Below are 27,319 nucleotides of genomic sequence, written 5' to 3'. Positions count from 1 at the left end.
ATTTATTTTTTATTCAGATGTTTTTTTTTTTTTTATACTACTTAAATACGAGTAAAAAAATGTTGACTTGTAATCATCTTGATGTGCGATTATATTGAATCGTAACCTCTTTATCATGATGTGCTTGATCTTTCCAAGTTACCAACACTGCCATATATACTGATTACCCAATTCATTATTCAATGTGTTGAATGTTCAATGTGTTCTGCAGTGATCAGATTAAGAAGTGCCTGTTTCATTTTACATTTTGCAATTCGGCTGAACACTGAAATAGCTTTTTCTTGCAAATTCCAGCACAGAAAATTTGGTTGCCAAATATTCAGTGCATCCCTGGTTTAATTTACATAATAGTTTCACATCTGAAAGGGGTGCTTTCTCCACAGTTCCTCAGCATAACGTTGGTGTGTCACAATTCTTCCTACTCCTTGTAGAAGGTTGGTTTCGTTTAGTGTGTGTGTGTGTGTGTGTGTGTGTGTGTGGTTCCGGTGCTGCAGCCTCATCTGTTTATTTCTAATCAGTTGGTTGAGCAACATCCCTTTGTCTCGGGGAGCGTGTGTCTACACGGCATGCTTTGTGCTATCTCTGCAATCTCAATTATGTCAAGCATGTAGGATGTATACAAGACCTCCATTCTCCTTGGTCTGAAAGGGGCAACAGACACTCTTTAGCGCGCAGCTGGCTGTTCAGAAAGCATCCTACGCTGTGTGTCTGTGTGTGCGGAGTGGAAAAAGTAAGAGGAAACCAGAAGGCAGGGTCAGAGGGTCCATTCTGGGGAAAGAAAGAAACCCAATCTGTTTAGTGCATATGAAAAAATTATGATCATCATTTACTACTCCATAATTTCAACAGCTTTTTACTTGCTCTTTTCAAGTGTAGGAGAATGTAGGGCAGAGGTCAGGCCACACCCACAGCTCCATTTCACACAGAACAGTAGGAGTCAAGCCGGGTGTTTGTACAGCGCAGACGTAAATGGTATTTGTACAGTGACAAGCGGGGAAGGTACCTGTATAATCTACAAACCAGGCTCAACCTAAAACACCCAGAATGACCTCTTCACAGTAGTACATGGAAGACTATGAACGCAGCAAATATAATGCCTAGAAAAAGAACTCCAGTTTTAGGTCATGCGAAGTTTTAGTCATCATTCGTTTATGATTTTCTGAATCCTTTGGTCTTTTTTTTTGTCTTGTTTGTCTTCAATGTTCAGTGTTGTTTAACATGCATGTTAGCCTCGCGCCAAAGTCCTCAAAATCTCCAAAAACGCTTATGTATGGCGCCAGAAACATGTACAGATAATGCTACTCGTCTAACAAAGCAACAGAGGAGTTGCTGCTGGTGGCAACATGATTTTAACACGACTCAGAATTTCTGAATGAATCCATTGGCTAGGTTTAAAGAGTCTACACCTAGAACCCTCACAAAGATCTACAGGAGAGATACAAAGCTAATTTTTAACATTACATTACAGCATTGTTTCTGAATCCTGGACCTGGCACCCATCTGTCCTGCATATTCAATTTATGTTCAGACTTCCAGCCAAAATCTTTTTTTCTTTTTTTTCATTTTTCATGTTTCATGTTCAGACTGAATATTAATAGGATTTGTGTATCTAATGCATGGGTTGCTGTACCTTTGGCATCTTTTTGGACCAACACACTTCCCCTACTTTATACATAAAGAGGTCATTATTTCTCATATTTTGCAACTGACGCAACAGGTGGTTAAAGTGACCAGTGTCCAGACTGAGATGCTGGTTGTAAACACATTTCAAACCACATCCAAATCCATAGGTTTAATGTGCTTTCTGGCTTTTCATAGCATCAAAATTCTCTGAAAATCTGTAGTCTAAACAAAGCCAAAACCCTGCGTTCACACTAGGTTGTGTGCCATATTGTATCATACACAGTAATATCGTCAACATTCTTAAATATTGTGAACAATATTATACCCAGAAATATCGTTCCAGATCACTCATCCCTAATTATCAAATCAGGGTTCTATTTTTTATTTATTTTTTGCTATTTTTAGCAACAAAAGAAAAATTCACACTCTTCTCATTTCCCATTATATATCTACTATATATCTAGATTATATTTGTCTAGTATAATTTATTTTACTTTAGTCCTGGATATATGGAGATATCTGGAGTGCATTATTAGTATCATGACATTCTGGACTATTGACTTGTTATGAATATGATAAAATTCTGTATTTTTAATATCTCAGTTTGGGGTGTGTCATATCATATTGTATGCAATAATAAAATGTAATTAGATTTTTTTCACAGCAGTGTATTCCTTTTATATAATTTTTTTATTTAGTGTTTTGTCATAACGCCAAGAGTATCGTTATCGCTAAAATACCATAAAATATTGTGATATTATTTTAGGGCCATATAACCTATCCCTAGTTCACACTGGCAGACGACAGAGCAACAGGCCACCATTCATTTCCTCCGAGAGGGCTTGAAAATTTGTAGCTACAACAAGCCACAAGAGACAGAGTTCAAATTTTCTCAACTTTATGCACATGAATTATGACACGGTGGGGTGACATTCTACACTAATAAGCCAAACAAATCCTTTGCACCAATCACAGACATGGGGTGCAAGGTCCTCTATGCTATTTCCAGTTCTAAACAGACAGAGAAGGATATAGTTGCTGTTTTTGCTCTTTCTGTTTTACTTGATCAGTTTTGCACAAACTCAGGAGCAGTTTGGAGAAACATAAAAGCTTGGAAGACAGTGGAGTAGAGCTTGATGGGTAGCTTAATAGCATGCTAACCGGCCATACCGATACCCACCTACTCCCGACAGCACAAACTGCCTCCAACCCACCCACAAGAGACTTGTCACTTGCCAGTGTGAACGCAGGGTTACGGATTGAACAGTCATCTCAACAGATCTGTTCTGTTTCAAGAAACAAATTGCCATTACCTGCAGTCTGAACACAGCCTTAGTACTTTAACACTTCAACACACCTGATTCAACTCATCAGCTCATTAACAAGCCCCTTCAGAGAGTCAGTGAGTGCGTTAAAGCAGGGAATACTCTGAAACAAGTGTTGGGCGGGAGGGGGACCAAGACCAAGACCGAGAAACACTGCGTTATATGGAGAGTGGTATTTTAGTAATGCAAATTTGCCACCGATTTTTTTTCAGTAATCAATAAAGCGAGACGAAAGGTTTAGAGTGGATTGGCTTGAATTATGAGATTTGGCACAGTGTGTCTGTCTTCCGTTTCATCCAGCTCTGGATGGTCAGGCAGATGGCAGCATGGTGGGGGGTCCGACAGGTGTTCTCTAGGATATGTCCTCCAGGATGTAGAAAATGAGCTCCAGCTGCAGGGCAGCGTGTCCGTGGCGCTGAGAGACGCTCTGTACGACGGCCCGTAATGACTGGTTGAGACTGTCCTGGTAGTGCAGCGGCAGAGCCTGGCCATTACTGCCTGCCAGGAACTCCATCTGAAACACAACGCCATTAGCAAAGAATGACTAAATAGAGTAGAATGTGTATTTGAGGGTTTTTACAGTACATGTTGTAAGTAAATACACAATGGGGCAGTTTCCAAGACATGGATTAAGCCTAGTTAAAGACTTTATAAAATCCTCATTTATAATGCTGTGTAGTCTAAGACTAAATTGAATCCCTGTCTAGTAAACATTCCCTTTATTTTAAAATGTGTGTGGAAACACCTTCTAATCTACATTAAGTTGTACCCTTTTTAGTCCCTGTTGAAAAGTGCTGTCAGGAATGATGTGTGGTGATGATCATTTAGCAATCTGATCTAATTAATAGTCTCTTCTTGTAAAATGCGGTCAAATATCCTCACAGCAATGGTCCAGAATCTAGACAGTTATACACAGTTTGACAATCGTAGGTTAAACTCTTTTTAAAACCCTTGATTTTGCAGAAATAATAAAGGTTTCCTAGTGTTTTTTTTTCAATGTAGAGTAGGTGGAAAAAACGCCCAGATGTGTTTTTACAATTCTATTTACAACTCTATTACTCTGCCACATAATGAAAGAGACATTACTGGCTTGTTTAAGATACTATAATGTCTCACAGGATAAGATTATGAGATTACGTCCTGTCTTATTCCCATTACTCTTCTGCCTTTTCTGCCCAATCTAGCGTTATTATCATTATTTTTTTTTCTGTTTACTCACCTTGCTTCTGCACACCAAAAAAAGGCCATCCTGATTTCTGGCTGTTTCCTTTTCACACCTTTGTGCAGTCTAGCATTAGATTTTAGACCTTGTATCTTCGCTTTCAAATTCTGCCAAGGTAGCTGTAAACCTAGCCCTAAAAATCCTTTAGAAGTGCAGTAGATCGATGTATATTTTAGAGGCGTAAAAATAAAAAGTCAAAACTATTACATAACAGTTATGGAATTGGTCTGATAGACTGTTTTATACCCCACTTTTGGTTAGGATGATATTCTCTTCAGTGAAGAGACAACATTTATATTACAACTGTTTAAAGCTGATGTCCATTTTAGGATTTATGCCCCTTTTTGGTGAAAATGGGTAATTGCATCGAGCATGTGAAAGAATCATTTTAAACTTCCAGGTTATGTTCAGTCAGAGAAAGAGAGAGAGAAAGCGTGCTAAGTCAGAAACTTTCCTTCAGCTACACACTTTGGTTTTACTATGAGTAAATGACCTACGGAGCACTGAGTTTCTCCTTCTGAAGTCTCCAATGCTCTACCAGCTCCTCGTGTTTAGTAAAACTGAGCCGGATCCTCTTTTAGAGGCTGTATGTGTAATGTAGGTTCGTAAAAACACGTGTGATGTGGCCGGAAGAACTCCCATGAAAAGTGACCCGACACCACAGTTTTTAGAATGAATATTTAAATTAGACTTAGCAGGGATGGTCGTTCCAGCACACTGGTACCATTAAACACAATATTTTATCTCTTCTTCATTTAAAAATGCTTCTGCTTTTAGTTTAGAAACAAAATGATATGGATTGTAACTTTAAAGTCTTTGCCACATGCTCACCTTCTGCCCGTCTAGTGTGACCCGCAGTGCTAGTTTGGTCATGCCATCCTCTTTCAGCAGGCTCAGAGACTGGCACAGTGCCAAACAGAAGGCCCGTGCCAGCCGTTCCGTCAGGCGGTTATGATTGGCGTTAGCATTTGGCCCGTTTGATTGCTCCTCCCTCTGAAGAAAGAACACCTGTGGAGCGGAAAATTGACACTCTGACAAAGTGTCTCCATAAAACACAGAAAACATTTCAGTGGCAACAGTAGTCATGTGGGTGCGTACCTCCGTCCAGCGTATGACCTTTCCGTTGGCTCGATATTCTAATCGTTGGTGTGTCTTGACACAACTGATGGATTCCATAGATTTGCCATCAATGGGGCTGATTATACTGTGAGTCAGAAGAAGATTGGAGACAGAAGTCTGAGTGCAGGAGTAATAAAAAATAAACACCACTGCGGTACAATAAAGGATTACAAGGCCACAGTAACTTTAGGAGGTCATTGACCACGGCAATGAACTCATTATTTGATTATTTTGATATCACCGTAAAGTTTTAAACACCAATCATCAGCACAGACCTTTATGATATGCAAATGAACTCTGTCTCTCACCCCTTATTGAAGCGAGGCTCCTCGTCTTGCCACTGAATGTGCACATACTCCTGTCTGTCTGACTGCTGGAGTTTCCCACAGGTGAGGGTGAAGTCCCGCATGTCACGGAGAGCTCGCCGCAGCTCCAGCATGGTTTCCATCGTAACTTGAACCATCAAACCATCTGAAAAGAAAAGACTAATCTGAATACACTATTACAACACGGTACAGTGGCTCATAAGCATTTAGAAGATGTGCAATTTATCTCTATGTTCTGTAATTTGTCTCTTCACACAAGCCTCCTCCATCACCTACACCTTTCCCCTCCTTTGAGCAGCCTAGCATTAGCTTATAGCCCTTATAGCCTCATTTCTATATATTAAGAGTGTACATATAAGCTAGCTGCAGTTGACTTTTGAACTGATTTTGAGGATGCAACTGGTTTATCCTCTTTTTATCCTTGGTTACCCGTAGTTCTCTGCTTATGTACAATGAAAACTGGGAACAGAAAACAGAGACTACAGAGCTGAGTCTGTTGTTAAAAGTTTTAGAGGTATTTAGAAGTTATTTGTGTGAGGAATCAGAAAAAAAAAACATGTGACAATTGGGCAAAATCACCAACAGGCTACTGAGAAACCTTCACTGAACAGTGCAACAGAAAGGACCCACCCAACCTCGACTTCAGCCTAGTTTTTGAAACGCAGCTATAGAAACACAAGACAAGACTATTACATTACAGTTTTGTGTACAATATATATATTTATATATACAGCTCTGGAAAAAAATAAGAGACCACTTAAAATTCTGAGTTTCTTTGATTTTACCAAATTGAAAACCTCTGAAATATAATCAAGAGGAAGATGGATGATCACAAGCCATCAAACCAAACTGAACTTCTTGAATTTTTGCACCAGGAGTGGCATAAACTTATCCAAAAGCAGTGTGTAAGACTGGTGGAGGAGAACATGCCAATATGCATGAAAATGTGACTAAAAACCAGGGTTATTCCACCAAATACATATATATTTTTTTAAGCTTTGACATTATGGTATGCACACACATTTTTTTTTTAGAACATCCCTACTTTTTAGTTTTCCAGTACTACGGGTGTATGGCCCACACAAGCTATATATAAGCTCTATATTTTCTTATGTTAACAAGGACTTTATTCTTGCATTTAATCTGATTTAAAGGTTGCCATGTGGGTCAGCCAGACACTTCTTGCTGTGCCAGTTTTCTACAGTTTCCAACAGTTTTATAAAGGGGTAGAAAACAGTAGTCACTGCTCTCTGGTCTAATTTGTAATATTTGTAATAAAGACTTATACTTTTAATAGTTACAGAGTTACCTGTAATTGTAGACTTCAGCATTTACACTTTAAAGGGTCATTCATCTCATACAACTGCATAATTCACTTGTGAAATTCTCCATTCTAAAGAAACTGACCAATTCAGAAATGTTCACAGTGGTGATGGTGGTAATACCCACAGCCATCTAAAGCTGTGTCACAAAATTGTTACAGGTTTGGATTAAATCGCACATGCTTAAAGAGCACTTAATTAGGAATACTATAATAACACTGAGTCAAGTCTTATTTTGCTCTGAAAAAATGAGTCAATTCTTCATAATTTGAATTCCTAAACATATTTTAGACATTACTTTTTCAAATTCTGGCCCGTGTTGACATGAGTGAAATTGACATGAACAAACATCCCTACACATTCTTTAGAAACACGCTGTTTCTACATGTTGTCATGCTGCAACTCTCCCTTTCTACCACATTCCATGGGTGTAAGTAGCCGTTAGAAGATAGGTAAATTACTGTCATAAAGATCAGCACAATCAGCAACAATACTCAAATATTATGTGGCATTTAAAACAATGATTGATTGGTATTATTGGGCTCACATGTGCTAAGAAAACATTGCCCAAACCATTACACTACCTTCACAGGCCTGGACTACTGTAACAAGGCAGGTTGTGTTCGTGGAATTCATGGACACAAGCTGCAGGAGCCTGTGTGTCTCAGACTCTTACAGATTCTTGAGACCAGGTTATGCTTTTCCATACTTTAATTGTCCAATTCTGGTGGACATGTGCACACTGCAGCCTCAGCTTTCTGTTCTTGGCTGACAGAAGCAGAACCTGACATAGTGTTCCAGTGTAATAGACCTTCTACCGCAAGGTTAATTTTGCTAAGCATTTTGAAATGCTTTACTGTTCCCCACAGTTGAACACAGTGGTAATCCTAGTTACTGTAACCTTTCTGTGATCTGTCACAGAAGTCTGGTCATTCTCCACAGGCTTCTCTCATCAACAAGGCACATCTGTCTACAGAAATTCCTGTCTGACACCAACAATTAGGCCATGTTCAAAGTCACTAGAAGCACATTTTCTTTTGCATCGCAATCAGCAGCCTAAGCCAGAGAGAGCCCAATTGGCCATGCTATCTCCCCTTTCATCACTTTTATTGTGAGGCTGATTGGAACAGAGATTGGGTTTTTGCATAGCATTCATGTCACATGATTGCCTAATTAGGGAAATTAGGCAATTAGACAAAATAACAAATATGTGTACAAGTATTGTATAGTGCTTGGTAAATTTATAAAACAAGAGACCACTTCAGTTTCTGAATCAGTTTCTCTGGTTGTGCTATTTATAGGTATATGTTTGAGTAAAATGAACATTGTTGTTTTACTCTATAAACTACGGACAACATTTCTTCCAAATTCCAAATAAAAATATTGTCATTTAGAGCATTTATTTGCAGAAAATGAGAAATGGCTGAAACAACAAAAAGGTGCAGAGCTTTCGGACCAAGAGTTCAGAAATCAGTATTTGGTGGAATAACCCTGGTTTTTAATCAGTTTTCATGCATCTTGGCATGTTCTCCTCCACCAGTCTTATACACTGCTTTTGTATAACTTTATGCCACTCCTGGTGCAAAAAAATAAGCAGTTCAGCTTGGTTTGATGGCTTGGTTTGATCATCCATCTTCCTCTTGATTATATTCCAGAGGTTATTATCAATTTGGTAAAATCAAAGGAACTCTTCATTTTTATTTTTTTCCAGAGCTGCATATTTCTATCAGAAGGATAAATAGAGAGCATGGTGAGAAAATAGTGTCCATACATAAAAGTTAAAGGATTAAAAGATTGTTGGTTCACAGTTCACTGGTCAGTTTGGATTGAAAATAAAATCCAACCTACAATTTACTATTTCCATGTCAAAATTTGTTGAATTTGTTAATTGATCTCAATGATTGAAAAAAATATAAGTGGGAATAAGAAAAGCCATAATGTATTTTAAAAGCTGTGACACAAACGGCTGTACATAGCTTACAGTTATGCATCCAATGTGTAAAACAGAAGCAACAGTAATACTAGCAGAGCTGCAGTTCCACAGTTTAGGCACTTCTCTGCCATTGTTTTAGACAAAATGTAAGCATTTTTAAGGAAGCATGGACAGGCAATACATTTAGGGCCCAATTCAAAATTTTACCAGTTTATTTTAGATGAAGAAACCTTTTTTTTTTTCTTAAAATCAGAGTACAAATAGAAGGTTACCATCTGTACACTGATTTAATTTTCTATAAGCATTAGTTTTCTTTCTCGTGACAAAAATCTACACTTTACAAGCTTAATGAGGTGTATTTTTCCATTTAAAAATAGGCACGATGGCTGCATTTGGATTATATTACATTAATGGAGAATTATAGATTTTTGCCCTCTGCAGAAACAAGCCAAATAAAATAGTCATGTTTAGTATCTGGTTAGAAATCCTTTGCAATCATCAATCAGCTGCCGAAGTCCATAACCTAAAGATGTCTCCAGACCTCAGTTCTCTTGTGTGTAGACTGTAGAACTTTAGGTCTTGCTTACTTTAGGTATTTCCGTAAGTGAAATGTTCAGTTGGATTTGACTACATAGACAATTTAAAATCTTGTTTTCATATCACTATTTTTTATAGGGGAAGTGGTTGGATTTGAATCAAGAGCAGTTCCTGTTTTCATACCAAACTGTCCTCATTTTATCAGTCTGGTGCAGTTTAGTCTTCCTCTTCGTCTGAAGCTTTTTAATGCAGTTCTTTGCTAACTTTGGGCTTGTCTTTTTGTTCTCGAGCCTTACCAGATGCTTGCATCATGCTGGTAACCCTCTAAGGACCTGCTAGTTTTGTTTTCATCTCTGTATGCCGGTCTTTGAGATGATGTCTTTACCTGGATGGTGCTTTGTTGTTGCTAAACTTCTCATGTATTTATGTATTTATTTGTTTTTACCTCTGAACAGTGTATCAATCAGCTATTATTAACACATAAGTCTGTTACGATAACTATTTTTTATACAATATGTTGTCCTAGAAATGACTGCGATAGGGAATATTATTGTAATTTTAAGACTGTTGTATGCTGCTGTTATAATGCTAATATAAAAGAATAATAAGAAGACTTATCAACTTATAACTATTAAAGAATATTCAGCCATTTGTTTAGGAATATTCTAAATAAATTAAACTCATTTTTTAAACAGCCCAGAAACAATATGCAATATCTAGGTCCGAAAAAATGATTGAGATCAATTATAAACATAAGAGTAATGTCACAAAGAGGGATTAAGCATAGTCTTGGTCTACAAGGCATTTTTTGGAGATTTCCAATTGAAAGGAATGTATAGTCTAAGACTAGGTTTAGTCCCTGTCTGGGACTTTTATTGGTTTGACCACGGCTTTAAAGATTTCAGCCTCCTTGGAAGGAAATGTCAATGTTGGTTGAGATGTGGCAACAAATGCCATTTACTAAAGAAATATATGTATTTTAAATATACATGTATATACCCTGACATTAAAGCTGGCAGATTCTACATATTAACATAATACATCATTTTAAATTCAATGTGCAGATATACAGAACTGTAGGACTTAAGCCTAGACCTGGACTACACAGCATTATCCACTGAAATGAAGACAAGGCAAGACATAAGACAATGACCTTTACCATTTGTGTTGAACACAAATAGAATTTATCCTCTGTCTGTAACCCATCCGTGCACTGAACACACACATACACACAAGTGAGGCAAACACACACACAGTAATACAATGAGCCCACATGCATGGAGCAATGTGTAGCTGTGGGGCCAGGGAGCAGAGAGGCATAAGGGTCTTGTGTAAGGGCCCAACAGTGCTAGCTTAGTGGATCCTGTCATCAATTACCCTTTAGTGTTTTATCCTTGAGCCACCAATGCCCCCAAGGTGTTATGAGATCCAGTAATCACCCATATCAATCATATCATTGGCATATCATGCCAATGTGACAATTTGGAAGCCACTGTTAATCAATGAAGGGCCCTATCTTACACCCTATTACACCCGCGCCATTTAAATAGCAATCCAAAGTCAGAGAGTACCTGGCTCTTAAAGGGAATGGCAAGTGACACAGTGATTTACAGGCTAAACTGTCCCTTCATACACATTAATATATACAATACTGTTCAAAATCACAACTTATCAGTCAATACATACAAATAAATTATACTATTTCTGAGTCAAAGCTCCCATTGAACGAGGATAGCAATTATAACTACTATGCAAAACATAGTTTATATAATCCTTAATTAAAATACATTAAAAGACAAAGTTCAGAGTTCATAGAGAAGTCAAGCAAACCTTTGATATATAAATTTCTTCTATTACTGAGGTGGTAATGCCTTTTATGATGTATTCTTCACTCACAAGATCACACTAATGCCAAACAACCTATACAGGTGTGGGAGTTACCAAGCCATCCCCTGACTCAACACCTCATGATCAATTTACATACTGTTATCTCATGACCAATCCCATTTTAGCATTTATATATATTTATGCATATATAAATACCAATAGCACATTCTGAACACTGTTTAAGGCTTTTTTGTATTTGCTGTAATGCTACACATATAGTATGATTCCCAGACCTAGACTTAGCCAAGACAAAAAAGAATTTCCCCACTAATCCTGTACTGTATTTTTGGACTATGATTACTCTCTGGAATATTGATCAATAATGTCTCACAGATAGAAGCTTATTTACTGCTGAAATAAATTTCTAATTTAAATAAACAAAATAAAATGTCAATTTTTCCTGACTAAAACTTTGACAATGAGTATAAACAGTACAGTACAGTAGTTCAGGACAGACACAAACTTCTAGTTAATTCTATCCTGGAAACACATTACCATAAAACCTGCACACTTCCAAACAACCAAATATGCAAACCATAGAAATAAACACACCAGTGTGTCCACAATTCCATGACACATTTGAGATGTAACAAGATGCCACAGTCAAATAATTAAAACAGGAGACCTTCAACAATGCTGGATTTGGCCAGGTATCCTGATGAGGCTTTCAAGGCTCCACTGAACACAAAAAAGCAGGAGCCTGTAACTGAAAAACACAAAGAAACATTAATTTTTATACAATCGTACCATTCAAAACAAGCAAATACGCATTTTAAAACCATATAGGACACTTTGAGCTGTGCTGTTAGTGTACCCTGGTGGTCAGTGAGGAATATTGCATCTAAAACTGTTCTCTAACCAAATGAGCTTTGTATTAAGGACTAGAGTAGTGTACAGTTTAATTTACTACTTTATGTGCATTTATCTTATTTAAGCTATACTTTTTGTTTGTACTTTATCTCACTGTGTAGTTGCATTTGCAATAGCGTGTGAAGCTTTGGACAAGATGTGTGTGTGTATGTATGTGTGTGTTTTAAGACTTTGTAACCCAGAAAACAGGGCTATCCTACAATGTCAAAACCAAAAGTACAATGTACATATATAAAAAGTACTATTTTTTCATTGTCATCTGCATAAATTTGCGACATAACACTACCATATAAAGTTCATAAAATCCAGATTACTACCATTTTTGCATGTTTGTCATGCAGGGGTTGGGAACTGAGGGAGTCCAGCATGGTTTGGAATTTTCAACTTGAGTAAAACCTGAAAACTATTGAGTGAGCTGAAACAGGTGTGCTGAAAATATGAATCCACACCTCCACTAAAGCACTTCCCCACACATGCAACAAATACAGAATATAATGGCAAGGACAGTGAAATATAAAACATAATTTTTGCATAATCATTTACATGTATTAAAAATATTCTAAATTGCCCACTTGAAATAGCAATTTCCCCTTAACCCAGTAACAAGTTCTGCAACAACTACTGCAGCCAGGTTCCTGGTTTCTGCTTTAACAGATATTTCAAGTGTAATCTGCCAACACAACTTTACTGACTGCTGAAGTCCAGAAACTGACTAAGCTTCTTTAGAACCTCAGTTTTACTTTAAGCCTTGCTTTTGTGCTTTAGGACATTTTCTTGAACAAAGCTGAATTTCACTCTTCCATTACCTGCATTAATTAATGCAAGTTTCTTAGACTATGAAGCAGCAAAGAATAGGCATTCATCAGGGACTTCTGGGAAGACTCACAAAAGTTCTCACTGTGGTATGCAAATTCTGTAGCTTTGCATCTCCTTACAGACATATGGTATATTTAGGAACTTTCTACCGTATGTATCTAAAAATCTCTTTAAATAACAGTGGCATAGCATGCTGCTTATTTTATCTACTTCACATTTCTAGTAAGGCTACAATTAAAATATGTTTGGATCCAATGGTACTGGAAATAATTTAATAATAATAATAATAATAATAATAATAATAATAATAAGTTTCTAGTTTATTTAATTGAGGAACTGTGAGATATAACTTTTTCCTTAAAAAGAAAAATATAATTTAAAAGCTTGATTTTGTGCTCAATTTTGCATAATGTTTTATATGTATACGACTCTGGAAAACAATAAGAGACCAGTTAAAAATTATGAGTTTCTTTGATTTTACCAAATTTAAAAAACCTCTGGAATATAATCAAGAGGAAGATGGATGATCACAAGCCATCAAACCAAACTGAACAGCTTGATTTTTTGCACCAGGAGTGGCATAAAACTATCCAAAAGCAGTGTGTAAGAATGGTGAAGGAGAACACGCAAAAATGCATAAAAACTGTGATTAAAAACCAGGGTTATTCCACCAACTATTGATTTCTGAACTCTTAAAACTTTATGAACATGAACGTGATTTCTTTGCATTATTTGAGGTCTGAAAGCTCTGCATATTTTTTTTATTTCAGCCATTTCCCATTTTCTGCAAATAAATGCTCTAAATAAAACATTTTTATTTGGAATTTGGGAGAAATGTTGTCTGTAGTTTATAGAAAAAAACAACAATGTTCATTTTACTCAAACATATACCTATAAATAGCAAAATCAGAGAAACTGATTCAGAAACTGAAGTGGTCTCTTAATTTTTTCCAGAGCTGTATATAATCACTTAAATGCAGAGTGCATCTGTGTGTATATTTTTCTATAGTGGGCAGTGGCTCAGAGGCTGGTAGTTAAGGGGTAGGCAAAATGACAATATTATATTGTATTATCAAGGTGCATTATACACTTTTCTGATCATCAGTTCTGACCAAAACACATATTTCACTATAAGGAGGCAGTACAGAATAGTATTTAAATAGCAATTGTTCGTCCGTCTACTGCTTCTACTGGTACAGCTTGTTTATGTATTAAAATACTGCAAAAAATACTGTGTACCATCAACAGGAATTTAAATATTGTGTTGTCTTGAGCTTTACACTGTACGTATGTGTGTGTTTACCTCTGCGTGGCTGACTGTGGATACTGATTGCCTGTGTTTGGTACTGTCCATCTGCAGTCTGCACACAGATGAGGTGGGAGTCGGCGCGCTCGTTAAAGCAAGCTCCCATAGCCAGCACTCTCTCATTCGACTTATTCAGCGCCTTCAGCAGCTGAGTGAGCAACCAGAGAAGACACATGACCTGATTTAAGGACTCACTATCACAGCTGCTGTGTGAAGCTGCAAGACGTACCGCAGTATAGCATGTTCTGGAATGTTACTTTACTTTCAGTCAATCTAACCACATATGTGATTAGATTTATTCTTAGAAGGCACACAAATTTCAATATACAGGAGTTGGACAATGAAACTGAAACACCTGGTTTTAGACCACAATAATTTATTGTCCCGACGGACAGTTCTGGTAAAAACAGGAGAGTTAAGGTGCACATTGAAGCACCCAAACATCCCTTTCAGAGAGCTTCCTCTTGCGTCCACAGTTAATCCTGTTGGATGTGCTTCGTCCTTCTTGGTGGTATGCCGACATTACTCTGAATACCGTGGCTCTTGCTGTCTTGGTCACAGATGCGCCAGCAAGGCGTGCATCAACAATTTGTCCTCTTTTGAACTCTGGTATGTCACCCATAATGTTGTGTGCATTGCAATATTTTGAGCGAAACTGTGCTCTTACCCTGCTAATTGAACCTTCACACTCTGCTCTTACTGGTGCAATGTGCAATTAATGAAGATTGGCCACCAGGCTGCTCCAATTTAGTCATGAAACCTCCCACACTAAAATGACAGGTGTTTCAGTTTGTCCAACCTCTGTATTTATATATATTATTATTATTATTATTAGAATTTAACTTAATTAAACATATGTAACATTTGTATTATTAACTAACAGCTTCAAAATCATGTTGATGCTCCACTGACTACAATAGGGAGAATGGTGCCTCTGTGATCAGCATTCTGAGCCGGGACACTATACTAGTGCTACTAGAGCTGCACAATATCATTTGTAAGAACTGCGTAAAGCAGTGTAACCCATGCTATACAGTGGCTTGCAAAGGTATTCATACCCCTTGAACTTTTCCATATTTTTTCACATTACAACCACAAACAAAAATATATTTCATTGGAATTTAATGTGAAAAACAAACACAAAGTGGTATACATGAAATAATAAATAAATAAAGTATAAATAAAAAACTGAAAAGTGTGGTGTGCAAAAGTATTCAGCTCCCTTTTCTTTAAGTGCAACCAACTGCATTCAAATTGCAATTATTTGTAAAAACTGTTTTGAACCATGCATCATTTTCTTTACACTTCACAATTGTATACCACTTTGTGTTGGTCTTTCACATTAAATTCAAATGAAATAAATTTGTTTGTGGTTGTAATGTGACAAAATACAGAAAAGTTCAAGAGGTATTAATACTTTTGCAAGCCACTGAATTTCTATTTCTACATCTGATAATGCTACCCGACTGCAACATTCCACATGATTCTTTCACTTTCACATCCAGTTTCCCACAAGGGGGAGCCCACAGCATAATTTGTATTAACTGCAGTTAAAACGTGACGTTTCCTACCTGTAGGGTGAACCCAGGGACAACAAATTCAAATTCTCATCTGTCATACTGCTACTTTAATTATAAAATTTGTTACATCTGAGCAGTAGTGTCAGAAGCAGCGTTTATTGAATGGTTCCTGATAAGGTGTGGTCTTGGTGAGCTTCATTACCTCAGCATGCCGTGATTTAGGAATCGTGATGCATGTGCTCCGTGCCTCCAAATCAACCATGAGGCCTGTCACCACCGGCAACGTGTAACGGTAGAAGCGAAAGTCCTAAGCATCAAAACATCAAAGACTGTAGAAAATATTACATCCTGTAACTCAATATAGAACCAAATATCACAAATGTTGAGACTTACCACTAGGAGTCTCATGATGCTGTTATTAATCTGGCCAAAGAGCGGCTCTCTGAAGCGCACACTGAACAGAGGGCAGGGATAAACTACAGGAGAGAAACAGGCAGACACAGACAACATCCAAACACTTAATATTAAAATACTATAGTGCATATCTGATACATCTTTTAAAATGAGCAAGGATATAAATTATGCATTATTTTTAATTGCATTTGTCCCCAATGATGCCATATTTGACAGGAGTGTACTAAATTAAGATGTACCACTTTCTTTACCATTACATAAATAAATAACCAAAAATACAGCTCTGAAAAAAATTAACAGACCACTTCAGTTTCTAAATCAGTTTCTCTGATTTTGCTATATATAGGTTTATGTTTAAGTAAAATGAACATTGTTGCTTTATTCTATAAACTACGGACAATATTTATCCCAAATTCCATAAAAAATATTGTCATTTACAGCATTTATTTGCAGAAAATCAGAAATTGCTGAAATAATAAAAAAAGATGCAGACCTTAAATAATGCAAAGAAAACAAGTTCATATACATACAATTTTAAGAGTTCAGAAATCAATATTTGGAGGAATAACTCGTTATTTTTTGATTATTATAGTTTTCATGCATCTTGGAATGTTCTCCTCCACCAGTCTTACACACTGCTTTTGGATAACTTTATACCTCTTCTGTTGCAAAAATTTAAGCAGTTCAGTTTGGTTTGATGGCTTGTGATCATCCATCTTTCTCTTGATTATATTCCAGAGGTTTTCAATTTAGTAAAATCAAAGAAACTCAGAATTTTCAAGTGGTCTCTTATTTTTTTTCTAGAGCTGTATTTTTTTTATTTAGAGTTTACCTATAACAACATCAGACAGACACAGCTAAACAAATGAGCCTGAATGAATTAAACACATGGACAGTAACACACAAACAGCCCCCCTCGTTAAAAAAAAAAAGAAAAAAAAAATTATATATATATATATATTATATATATGTATATATATAGTTAGATAAAGTAATAAATAGATAAACAGCTCCTCCACATAATAAAATTAACCCACATCTTACAAACTGTCTAAAGTTATATATAATCTAAACTATTTATGCAACCCATAAAGGGTCCCCAATTTTGTCAAAAAACTCCACGTTTATTCTTCATAATATACATATTTGACTTCTCCAATGTGAAATATTTGGTCTAATAGGATTGGCCAATACAGTGTCATACATTTTTTCGCATTTACGAACGTTTATAGTAATAGTAACTGTGATTTTTCCAGATATATACCTAATTAAAACAACTAATCTAATGATCTAATGGAATAGGTTTTAAAATAATTAGTTCACTTTGGCTCTCTTAAAACGTAAAACAGAAATTTTTATACATTGCCAGACCCAGTTAACCAGGGTTCCTTTAGGCTGCTTCAGTGTCTGGTACAAAACTACAATATTAAAATATGTATAGAACAATGAACATGTTTAATAATGCAGCAGACAAACAAAACACAAAGCACAATATTGTTTAGCATAGATTATTTGGTTTTCACTGAATCAATTATTTTGGCCAAATAATTTGCGGTACCAAATTTCTATTTATATAATCTATATTTGTGGATTTAATGTATCATTTCAAACCTTTAATCCTCCATCCTTTTACATAATCCAGCTTTTGATAACTGCAACTTTATGGCTGATATGTAAACAACATCTGTTCTGACTGGCTGTCCTCTGTTAAGCCTGATTCAGGAGCTGAAATATAAAGAACACCATGTTCAAATCAGTCTAGCCACACCTTCTGGATGTCTGGTTCACTTGAAAGGCTTTAAAATGATACATCTGCCTTGGCCGATAGTCAAGGACAGTACAACGTTAAATCACACCCCCCCCCCTTATCTCCCCCTCCCCATCTTCTTTCTTAATAACTCTGGTATTAATGGTCTGCAGTAGCAATGTTTCCTCTCATAATGACATGAATGGGCAGTGCTACACTGCAGTAAATGTGTTCATATGTATGACATCACAACTATATAATGAATATGAGCGTTTTAATCTAATATACATACAACAGAAAAAAACTACTCACATCGATATTCTGCACCCAAACGCAGCATCAGTCGCAACGGGAAGGCTTTAGCCCAGGGAATCTCAGCCCGCAGGATCAGCAGGCCAAACAAAAAGGGCTGTGGAGGCAAAGGCAAGCCATCCAGGGACTGGAACGTTGGACGCATGTAGAGAAAGCCAGCATGTTCTTTACTGCCCAGGAACCCTCGCGCCGCCACCGAGTGACTCAGGTGGTTCAAGAGCTTTCCTGCTGTAAAGTTAAAGCAGTAAAGAACATTAGCAGAATGTAGAATGGATTGGAACAACACTGAAATGATGCCAAAATGATTAAGTGTGGCATTCAGAAGCAACAGAACGTTTACCAGTCTGTGCATCCCAGTAGATCTGAATGAAGTGGCTGAAAATGTCTGTGGGGAACCTCTTCTCTTCGGGCAGACACTGCAACAGCACGACCACTTCTGGCTGACCCACAGCATGCATCCCTTTAGACATCACACACCAGCATCTCCTGTTCACATCTGCAGAAGAACACACACACAAATACACACACATACACACATGCACTCGGATTTGTTTTTTCTGTTTTCTTATGTTAAATATCTTAACATTGTTGCATAGCTGAATAAAAACTACTACAATGATTAGTATTATTTAGCTCTCTTTATAATTAAACATGCAATTGGTGAAGTACTGAAAACATTCACAATATGCATATTGTGGCAGAATTTACCACAATACATATGTGGTTTTTATAATGTACCCCCACACCCATATAACAAGCCCCCCCCCCAAAAAAACACTGTGATAGAAACGCATTTTTTTTCTCTTTTTTCTTAAGTTTCTTCCATTTTTCTCCCAATTTATCTGCCCAATTGTTCCACCCCCATTCAGCTGCTACTCAGCCCATCACTAGTGATGCTTCAACACAAGGAGGGTAAAGACTAGCACACGCCTCCTCTGACACGCACTAAAAGCAAGGCCAATTGTGTTCTCTCAGGGCTCCAGTAGTTGATGGCAATTAGCATGACCGAGATTCAAACTAGTAATCATTTTAGTCCGCTGGACAATTAGCAATACAAACTTTGCATTTAAAACCTAACTATTAAAACACCAAGTGGGAGTGTCCTGGACACACACATCCCTGTTTAAAAGTACAGCTAATAGAACAGGACTCTCATAAGCAGATAAATATGAACCTATTAGCACCGCTCCTAATGCCAGGTGTGGCCTGGAGAGGTATTAGCCTCCCCAGAACTAAGCAGAGGATCAATGGAACTGGGTTCTCTGGAATAATACAATTCTTATTGCCAAGCTCTGTTCCTACCACCTTATCACATTTACAGAACACATACATTTCTTGAAAGCATCCAAAACGCACAATATGTACATAGCATGTGTACACGTATACAATACATCAACCAGTTCACTCTGCCCAGACCATATTTCTAATCTCCATAATCAGGCCCATAATGACCAGTGTACGAAGATATAAGCAGACATACAGCTGACGATCTTCACCATGGCCAGAAGGTTGGCGTTGAGGACAAACACCAGCGGCTCGGTCTGACCTTGCTCCAGCTCCTCCAGCAGTGAGGACTCTGTCCGCTTCTCCTCCACCGTGTAATCTGCACAGCACAAATACGTCTAACTTGGATCAGCACACTCTACAAAGACAGTTAACCACAAAAAAATGATTCTGCTGAGGATTTGTATGTGTCCACAACACAGTGCTTGTGTGTAAAGTGTGTCTGAATAGGCAAAGTAGAGACTTAAAGAAAGAGTTCCCCTCTATTCATATTTTTAACTCTTATTAATGTACAGGGTGATTTTTAGGCACTTCAGAATGTCTTTATATCAGTTTTTTATGCATCTGTAAAAATTTTTCAAATGAAACGGCCTTCTTCTACTCTCACTGAATACCCTTCATTAACATACAGCTCTGGAAAAAATTAAGAGACAACTTCAGTTTTTGAATCAGTTTCTTTGAATTTGCTATTTATAGGTATATGTTTGAGTAAAATGAACATTGTTGTTTTATTCTATAAACTACGGACAACGTTTCTCCCAAATTCCAAATAAAAATATTGTTATTTAGAGCATTTATTTGCAGAAAATGAGAAATGGCTGAAATAACAAAGAAGATGCAGAGCTTTCAGACCTCAAATAATGCAAAGAAAACAAGTTCATATTCATAAAGTTTTAAGAGTTCAGAAAACAATATTTTATAGAATAACCCTGGTTTTAATCACAGTTCACATGTTCTTCTCCACCAGTCTTACACACTTCCTTTATGCCACTCCTGGTGCAAAAATTGAAACAATTATACAACACATTGTACACACATGCCTCTATTGAGACAGTCAAAAATTATGCTCTTTTCACACCCTTGATCAGGAAAGACATTCAAAGATTGCATCGACATTGCATCGACTGCATCACATCTAAATTCTTCTTGCTGTAGCTAAGTTAAGCTGGGACACAATAAAACCAATTCTGTGTACTGTGAATAAATTGCCAATACAGTACGTGTCACAATAAACTGTCATACGTGCCTAAAACATATAACATACACATCAAACTATCAAGCAAAAAAAAAAAAAAAAAAAGATTGAAATTACACAAACCTTACCTTACAAACTTTTTTGATTCATCTCGAAAACATTCCTAATGCAACCTAACATGGTCCAGATGTAATTTTTCCTTGAACATCCCCATTAAAAAGATTTCAAGAATGCCAAGCGGGATTATGTGAGACTTAAGGATTCACACTCTCATAGAAAACTAGAAAACTTGAACTGACTGACGCCAAATACCCAGCTATTTTTGACTAAGTAAGAGAATTTTCATACCTCCTTTAACCCCTGTAGATGTGAGGATGGGAGGAAGTCCCTTGTGTGGTAAGGGTTTAGCTGAGCTTCCTTTGGGGCTGTTGACCACTTCCTCCCTTTCCAAGCAAGGTGAGTTCAGCAACTCCTACAATAAAGAGAAGCATCCATATCATTCATTCTCAAACTCTTGAGCTCATTTTAAATGATTGTTCTTTAGAAGAGCTTTATTTCTTCTGCCTCAATTATAGAGTAATTTTATAGGTTAAAATCACACCAATCTATGTGGCAAACAATTGTAAATGCTAAATTCCTAAATGCTACAAACAAATGGCAAAGTTTATACCTTTGTCATATGATCGTATTGAATAATAAGAAAGGGACCTGAGAACTGGCTAGACAACCAATGATCCAAAAATGCAGAGAAACCATTACAATGAAGCCAATTAAGGTTGCCAGAAAATGAATTACCAAAATTAATTAACGACGGTTGTGCTGTCATGCAAAGTCCTATCACCATGGATAAAATTCCTAAAATACAGCAACTTTAATAAACATAATCTGTATAAACATACCTTTGTTTGACTGTCTAATTTCTGTGTGCTATATATACACAAGCTTACATGCATGGGATAGCAGAATGAAAACTGATCATGAAGTATTACTGCAGTGGATGGTTTGGGAACGTCCTCACCTGTATAAGTTGTGAGGTGTTATCATGTGAGTAAAGTTGAACACTGAACAAATTCCTTATGGCAAAGTGATGTAAATAATTAGAGTTTTTCACCAAACTATTACCCTGAGGTAATGAGAGTATTCAGAGAGTCAAACAACACTTAACCACAAAGAACACTACTTTACATTTTCATGCTGTATAGTTCTACAGTTACTGTAAAACAGAATTGCTGGACCACAAAAGGAGAAAGCACCCAATAATGCTTCTAGTAAGCTCACAGGCAGATCCGTTGACACCACTTGAGCTGCTGCAGGAGTGTGTGTCTGGATTGCATCCATGTGAGTTGGAGTATTATTGGCACTGGACGACTCATTTTTTGATTCAACACTGTCAGCAAACCAAACTTTCTTTTGCTCCTTCCGAAGAGTTCCTGTGAAGTACAGACAGAAAGACAAAAAGATTTATAGGTTACAGGAAAATCCATATTTAAATGAATAAACTGCTATCTGTATCTATTTGGTGATGAAAGTAGTGCTATGCCTTTAAATACCCACTGTTAATGAGAGTTGAGTGACAGGTGACACAGACACGCCCCTCTTTTCCACCCAGGTGAGTTAATCTGAATCTTAAGTCACAGCACACCACACAGAACACCTGCAGATCACACAGACCATATACACACACACAGACACAAGTGTAACAGACACTACTGCAACACAGACCACCAAGTCCCTGATTATACATACTGTTAAAATGTCAGAGAACACCATTCGTTTAGCTAAAATCCGATCAAATGTGCAAATACAGCGATTCATTTTTCAGCATCAGGACAAACAACAGAAAACATATATTTAACAAAACTTAATATGACTAATATAGCAACACATTGCTCAGTATTATGGACCCACTTTAAGAATGAGTTGTCTACTCCTTTTAAGTAATCTCAAACACTTTCAATGATATAGGGGTCTGGACTCTACTTGCTCTTCTTGAAGATTTTGACATGTACCAGTGCTTTCTTATTTTAGATTTAAAACAAAACTAAAAGCAATAAAAACATGCCATAGACTTGTTTTCTTGTTAATATTTTACGTAAAATGTACAGGAAGATATGGTGAATGAGGCTTTGATTGCTTTGAGAAAACCAACAGTACCCTTGTTTAATTTGTTATGCTGCATTCTAATTAACTCAGTGAAGCTGAGGATGATGAACCCACTCTGAGCTGAGATAACTTGATTTCCAAAAAATAGTTAGCTAACATTTTTGGAATATACCACAGCAGATTTTATGATCATTTATGAGTGTTTTATGGAAAATCCAAACAGAAATGTCTATTTTAATGTCCTATCTTAGCATTGTTAGCTGGGATCAGATGATCGCACATTACTTTGAATTTTGTGCACCTATTACCACAAAATCATGTCTACAGATAAAAAGTTGACAGTACTGTGAGTATGACAGAATTAATGAGACATAAATAAATAGAGCTAGAATAATAACACCATAACAAACGTGATAATAAAGTCTATAATACTACTGCTGTTATTACTGAATTCTGAACTGGGGGTTGGTGTCGCTCTGTGGAGGTTTTTTCAGTTAAAGTTCCTTAAAGTTTTTGCATATATTTTTATACTCCTTCTAGGCTTATAATCCTTCTAGGCTTACAGTGTATAGTCATGGCTAGACACATTGCATTATAAAGAGTAATGATGATAGCTTTAGTGGTTTACCAGGTCTTGCATTGATATGTTTTATTAAACATTTGCAGCTATTGCTAAGTAAATTTCATCTATTCATTTTGGTGGGGTAACAGTTTGAGATCCAGCCCTAATAATCTAATAAAAATAAAATACTAGTAACAAAATAAAAACAAATAAAAATATTTTTTGGTCGTAGACAGATAATACAAATTGTTATATATTAGGAAAGTATTTTGATAATGAACATTATCACAAATGCCCAAAACGAACTACTGCTCTGCAATACAACACCCCTTGCCCCCACACTACCCACCCAAATTTTTAATTAACTTGAAATTAGTCACACCGAATTAACTCTGCATTTCATAACAGGATTTCCGTCCCGTACCTTCCCGCAGGCTCTGCAGTGGTGCCGCCTCCTTGTGAAGGAGAATTTGGAGCCACATTTCATACACGCAGGAGCCTGCGAATCAGGGACCCACTGAGGGGCTGTGGAGCCCAGGGAGCTGCAGCGCTGCACAGGGAGGGCACCAAGAGACCCCCTCCTCACATGGGACGCTCCAATCTCAGACCCAGTCACGTTCACACTGGCTCTGCGGCCTGACGGTGACTCACACTTGTGGGCAGAGGACAGTGTGTCTGTCTCAGGCTGGCCTGGGTCACCCTGGGTCTGAGCATCTTCTGGGGTGGACGGCGCACTTCCCAGCACAACCTCCAGCTGCTCCTGCTCGCTGTCGGCCAGCTCCTTCTCCTCTATCACAGAGTCCTCCTTAAGGCCAGGCATGAGCCAGCCCTCATCCAGCAGTGCCTCCCTGGAGTCTTTCAGCGTGGAGTAACCGAAGCGTCTCTCCCCCCACACAGAGAGAGTGGCAGTTACTGCCTGCCTCATCCTCTCAGCGAAGTTCAGCCGGGCTCGCCAAGCTTGCCAAGTCACTCAGCATGCTTTTGTCCGCATTACGTCACGCTCAGCTTTGATTATCACCCTCTAATCAAGGCAGTCTGGTGTGGTCTGCAGGACAGTGGTGTGGTGCCTGATGGATCGCATAGCTGCCCTTCTCCCTGTGAAGATCAAGCCAGTGTGGGTGAATATAGGAGCGTGCTGCCATCACTATTCTGCAACACTTTAATAAGGAGGGCTTGCAGAGAGCACTGCTGCAGTTAAGCACAGATTTACAGCTAGGCATAGTCTCATGCAGTAGGTTTATGCCCATGCAGTTCACAATATGCTGACTTAGGCACTGCGATATTGGCTACTCTGCAGCTGGAAACCATCATAAGACATTTTGGTTTACCTCTAAAGAAATGATGTAACCTATGTAAATTAAGTAATACGAGGGGGAGAAATGCCTAATTTACAAAAACAGTGACCGAGAGTATTACCTATTGAGTCTGTCTTATTAAAGCTATTACAGGTCACAATTTCTTTTTAAAAATAAAGTAAAAATAAAGTGTGTGTGTATATATATATACACACACACACACACACACACACACACACACACACTTTATTTTTACTCTACTTTAACCGGGAACATTCCTAACATTATGTAAGCTAACAATATCTAACAGTTCTCTTAAAACTAGGAGCAAAAGTTCCGAAAGTAATGTACATGTAACATTCTAAAAACATTGCAAGAAGTTGCAAGTTGTATGTTTCCTTTTAAGGCAATCTATTATTATTATTTTTTTATGCATACATTCTCTGGATATATGTAGACATAGGTTTATAACATATGAAATAATAAAATGTGTACATATACAGGTCTGGAAAATAATAAGAGACCGTTTAAAAATAATGAGTTTCTTTGATTTTACCAAATTGAAAACCTCTGGAATATAATTAAGAGGAAGATGGATGATCTCAAGCCATCAAACCAAGCTAAACTGCTTGGATTTTTGCACCAGGAGTGACAAAAAGTTTTCCAAAAGCAGTGTGTAAGACTGGTGGAGGAGAACATGCCAAGATGTATGGGAAATGTAATTAAAAAACAGGGTTATTCAACCGAATATTGATTTCTGAACTCTTAAAACTTTCTGAATATGAACTTGTTTTCTTCTTTTGCATTATTTGAGGTCTGAAAGATCTGCATTTTTTTGTGTTATTTCAGCCATTTCTCATTTTCTGCAAATAAATTCTCTAAATGACAATATTTTTATTTGGGAGAAATTTTGTCCATAGTTTATGGAATAAAACAACAATGTTCATTTTATTCAAACATATGCTTATAAATAGCAAAATCAGAGAATGTAATTCAGAAACTCAAGTGGTCTCTTATTATTTTTTTCCAGAGCTGTACTTTAAATACCCAACTATAGGATTCATATTTATATGGTATTTCATGCATATGCATGTATATGTGAAAAAAATATTTCACATCCATAATCATACATATGTTTTATGAGCTCAACATATACAGAACATATATTTTATAGAATATTTTTCACATACATAAGAATTCCTATTTTATGGGCCCCACATACTGTAACGTTTAATGTCAGTATATAAAACTGCTTAAATAAATATTACTACAAAACTTGCTTTATAATGTTCATTAGTGCTTATATTTGTACATGCAGTTATTTTATATTGTTTTACTTTTATGCCCATATATTTCATTAATGACAAGCTCATATAAACGATAATAAAAACGAACCTATAACTCATTAACGAATCTAAAATAAAGACATATTGTTTTTAATAGGAACTTAGCTTAGCATAGTTTTAGGAGCCAAAAACTGAGCCCTAAAACAACACCTGCGTCACAGCAGCGCGTGCGGCTATTGTTACTGGCCCTGCAGCACGCTGTATTACACTGAGGGGGAAACGCCGGTAGCCCCCCGGGCTAGTGGCCTATCTATTCATTTTGGTCACCTCGTTTAGCCCCTTTTACCGGCCTGTCAGCACTTTCACAACTGCCTTTTACAACTCTCAGCACTTCTGCTACTGCCTACTGCTCTCCCGCATGCTGTTCTCGCTACTACAGCTGGGGTCCGGATCCAGGTCCGGAAAGTAGAAATCCATCCCAGGTTGTGCTCACTCTGACTGGGCGGCAGCGGCAGTTGGAGCACAATCCTGGTATGGATTTCTACTTTCCGGACCTGGATTACCCAGCTCCAGTAGTCAAGCCGCATCGTACACAACACACACATTTGCATCTTCGGTCAGCGCCCAAACGTCTTCGCATACTACGCTATAGTACAGACAGTCCTCAACTGATAAATGAATAACTAACTGAATAATATAGTTCATTGGTTATCTGTAAAAAACGCAGTCAGTGCGGCTACAGCACCCGGTCTCCCCGAGCCAGAGAGCCGGAGAGAGCCAGCCAAGCGACTGCAGCAATGCGACAACTCCAGTAAGAGCTGGTGGTCAGGCTGAGCCCCACATTAACATCAGCTTACTAGCTAACTACTGATCACAGAGCAGCAAAAAACACACACAGAGCGTCTCCTTTAGCCCACTCTAACACATCCATTCACAGCACACATTATAAACTAGCCTTATACAGAATAATATTCATTATTATAAAAGGTTACTCACCTTTAATCAGTTAAGAAGCTGATTTACAAACACTGACATCCTTCACATCCCATCCGTTCATCCCCCTGATCTGCCCCACAGCACGAATCAATATGAGCTCACCGCGCTCTTATAAACTACCTGAAGGTTGCTCTGAATTAAAACGTCCTATGAGAAAGGCAGCGGTGACTCAGGCTCGCCCCATTATATCACTGCCTTTCCTCAGGGAGGGTCTGAGCTGTGAGAAAAACTCCGGACAGATACTTTCAAGCAGACTGTGCTCATGCATCACTGCCTGAATCTCACCCTCAGTAATTCCACCAGTTTAAATAAAAAGAAA

At 37.5% G+C, this 27,319-nt stretch overlaps 1 protein-coding gene across 1 annotated transcript; it reads right to left on the bottom strand.

The window, feature by feature from the left end:
* Positions 1-749: 749 nt before the first annotated feature.
* Positions 750-27,239, bottom strand: zfyve9b (zinc finger, FYVE domain containing 9b). The gene is made up of 16 exons (XM_015603330.3): positions 27,001-27,239; positions 23,848-24,518; positions 22,313-22,412; positions 22,037-22,188; positions 21,107-21,230; positions 19,760-19,882; positions 18,620-18,775; positions 18,280-18,507; positions 16,200-16,282; positions 16,009-16,113; positions 14,284-14,434; positions 11,920-12,000; positions 5,598-5,760; positions 5,269-5,374; positions 5,002-5,178; positions 750-3,462 (listed from the first exon to the last, which is right to left on the bottom strand). Exons 2-16 carry the CDS (start codon positions 24,346-24,348, stop codon positions 3,301-3,303), a joined length of 2,412 nt encoding a protein of 803 aa, XP_015458816.3. The 5' UTR covers positions 24,349-24,518; positions 27,001-27,239; the 3' UTR covers positions 750-3,300.
* Positions 27,240-27,319: the final 80 nt, after the last annotated feature.

The sequence above is a fragment of the Astyanax mexicanus genome, chromosome 16 (assembly GCF_023375975.1).
Source record: "Astyanax mexicanus isolate ESR-SI-001 chromosome 16, AstMex3_surface, whole genome shotgun sequence".
NCBI classification, from domain to species: Eukaryota; Metazoa; Chordata; class Actinopteri; order Characiformes; family Acestrorhamphidae; genus Astyanax; species Astyanax mexicanus.
This window is presented reverse-complemented; position numbering and strand designations above follow the sequence as displayed.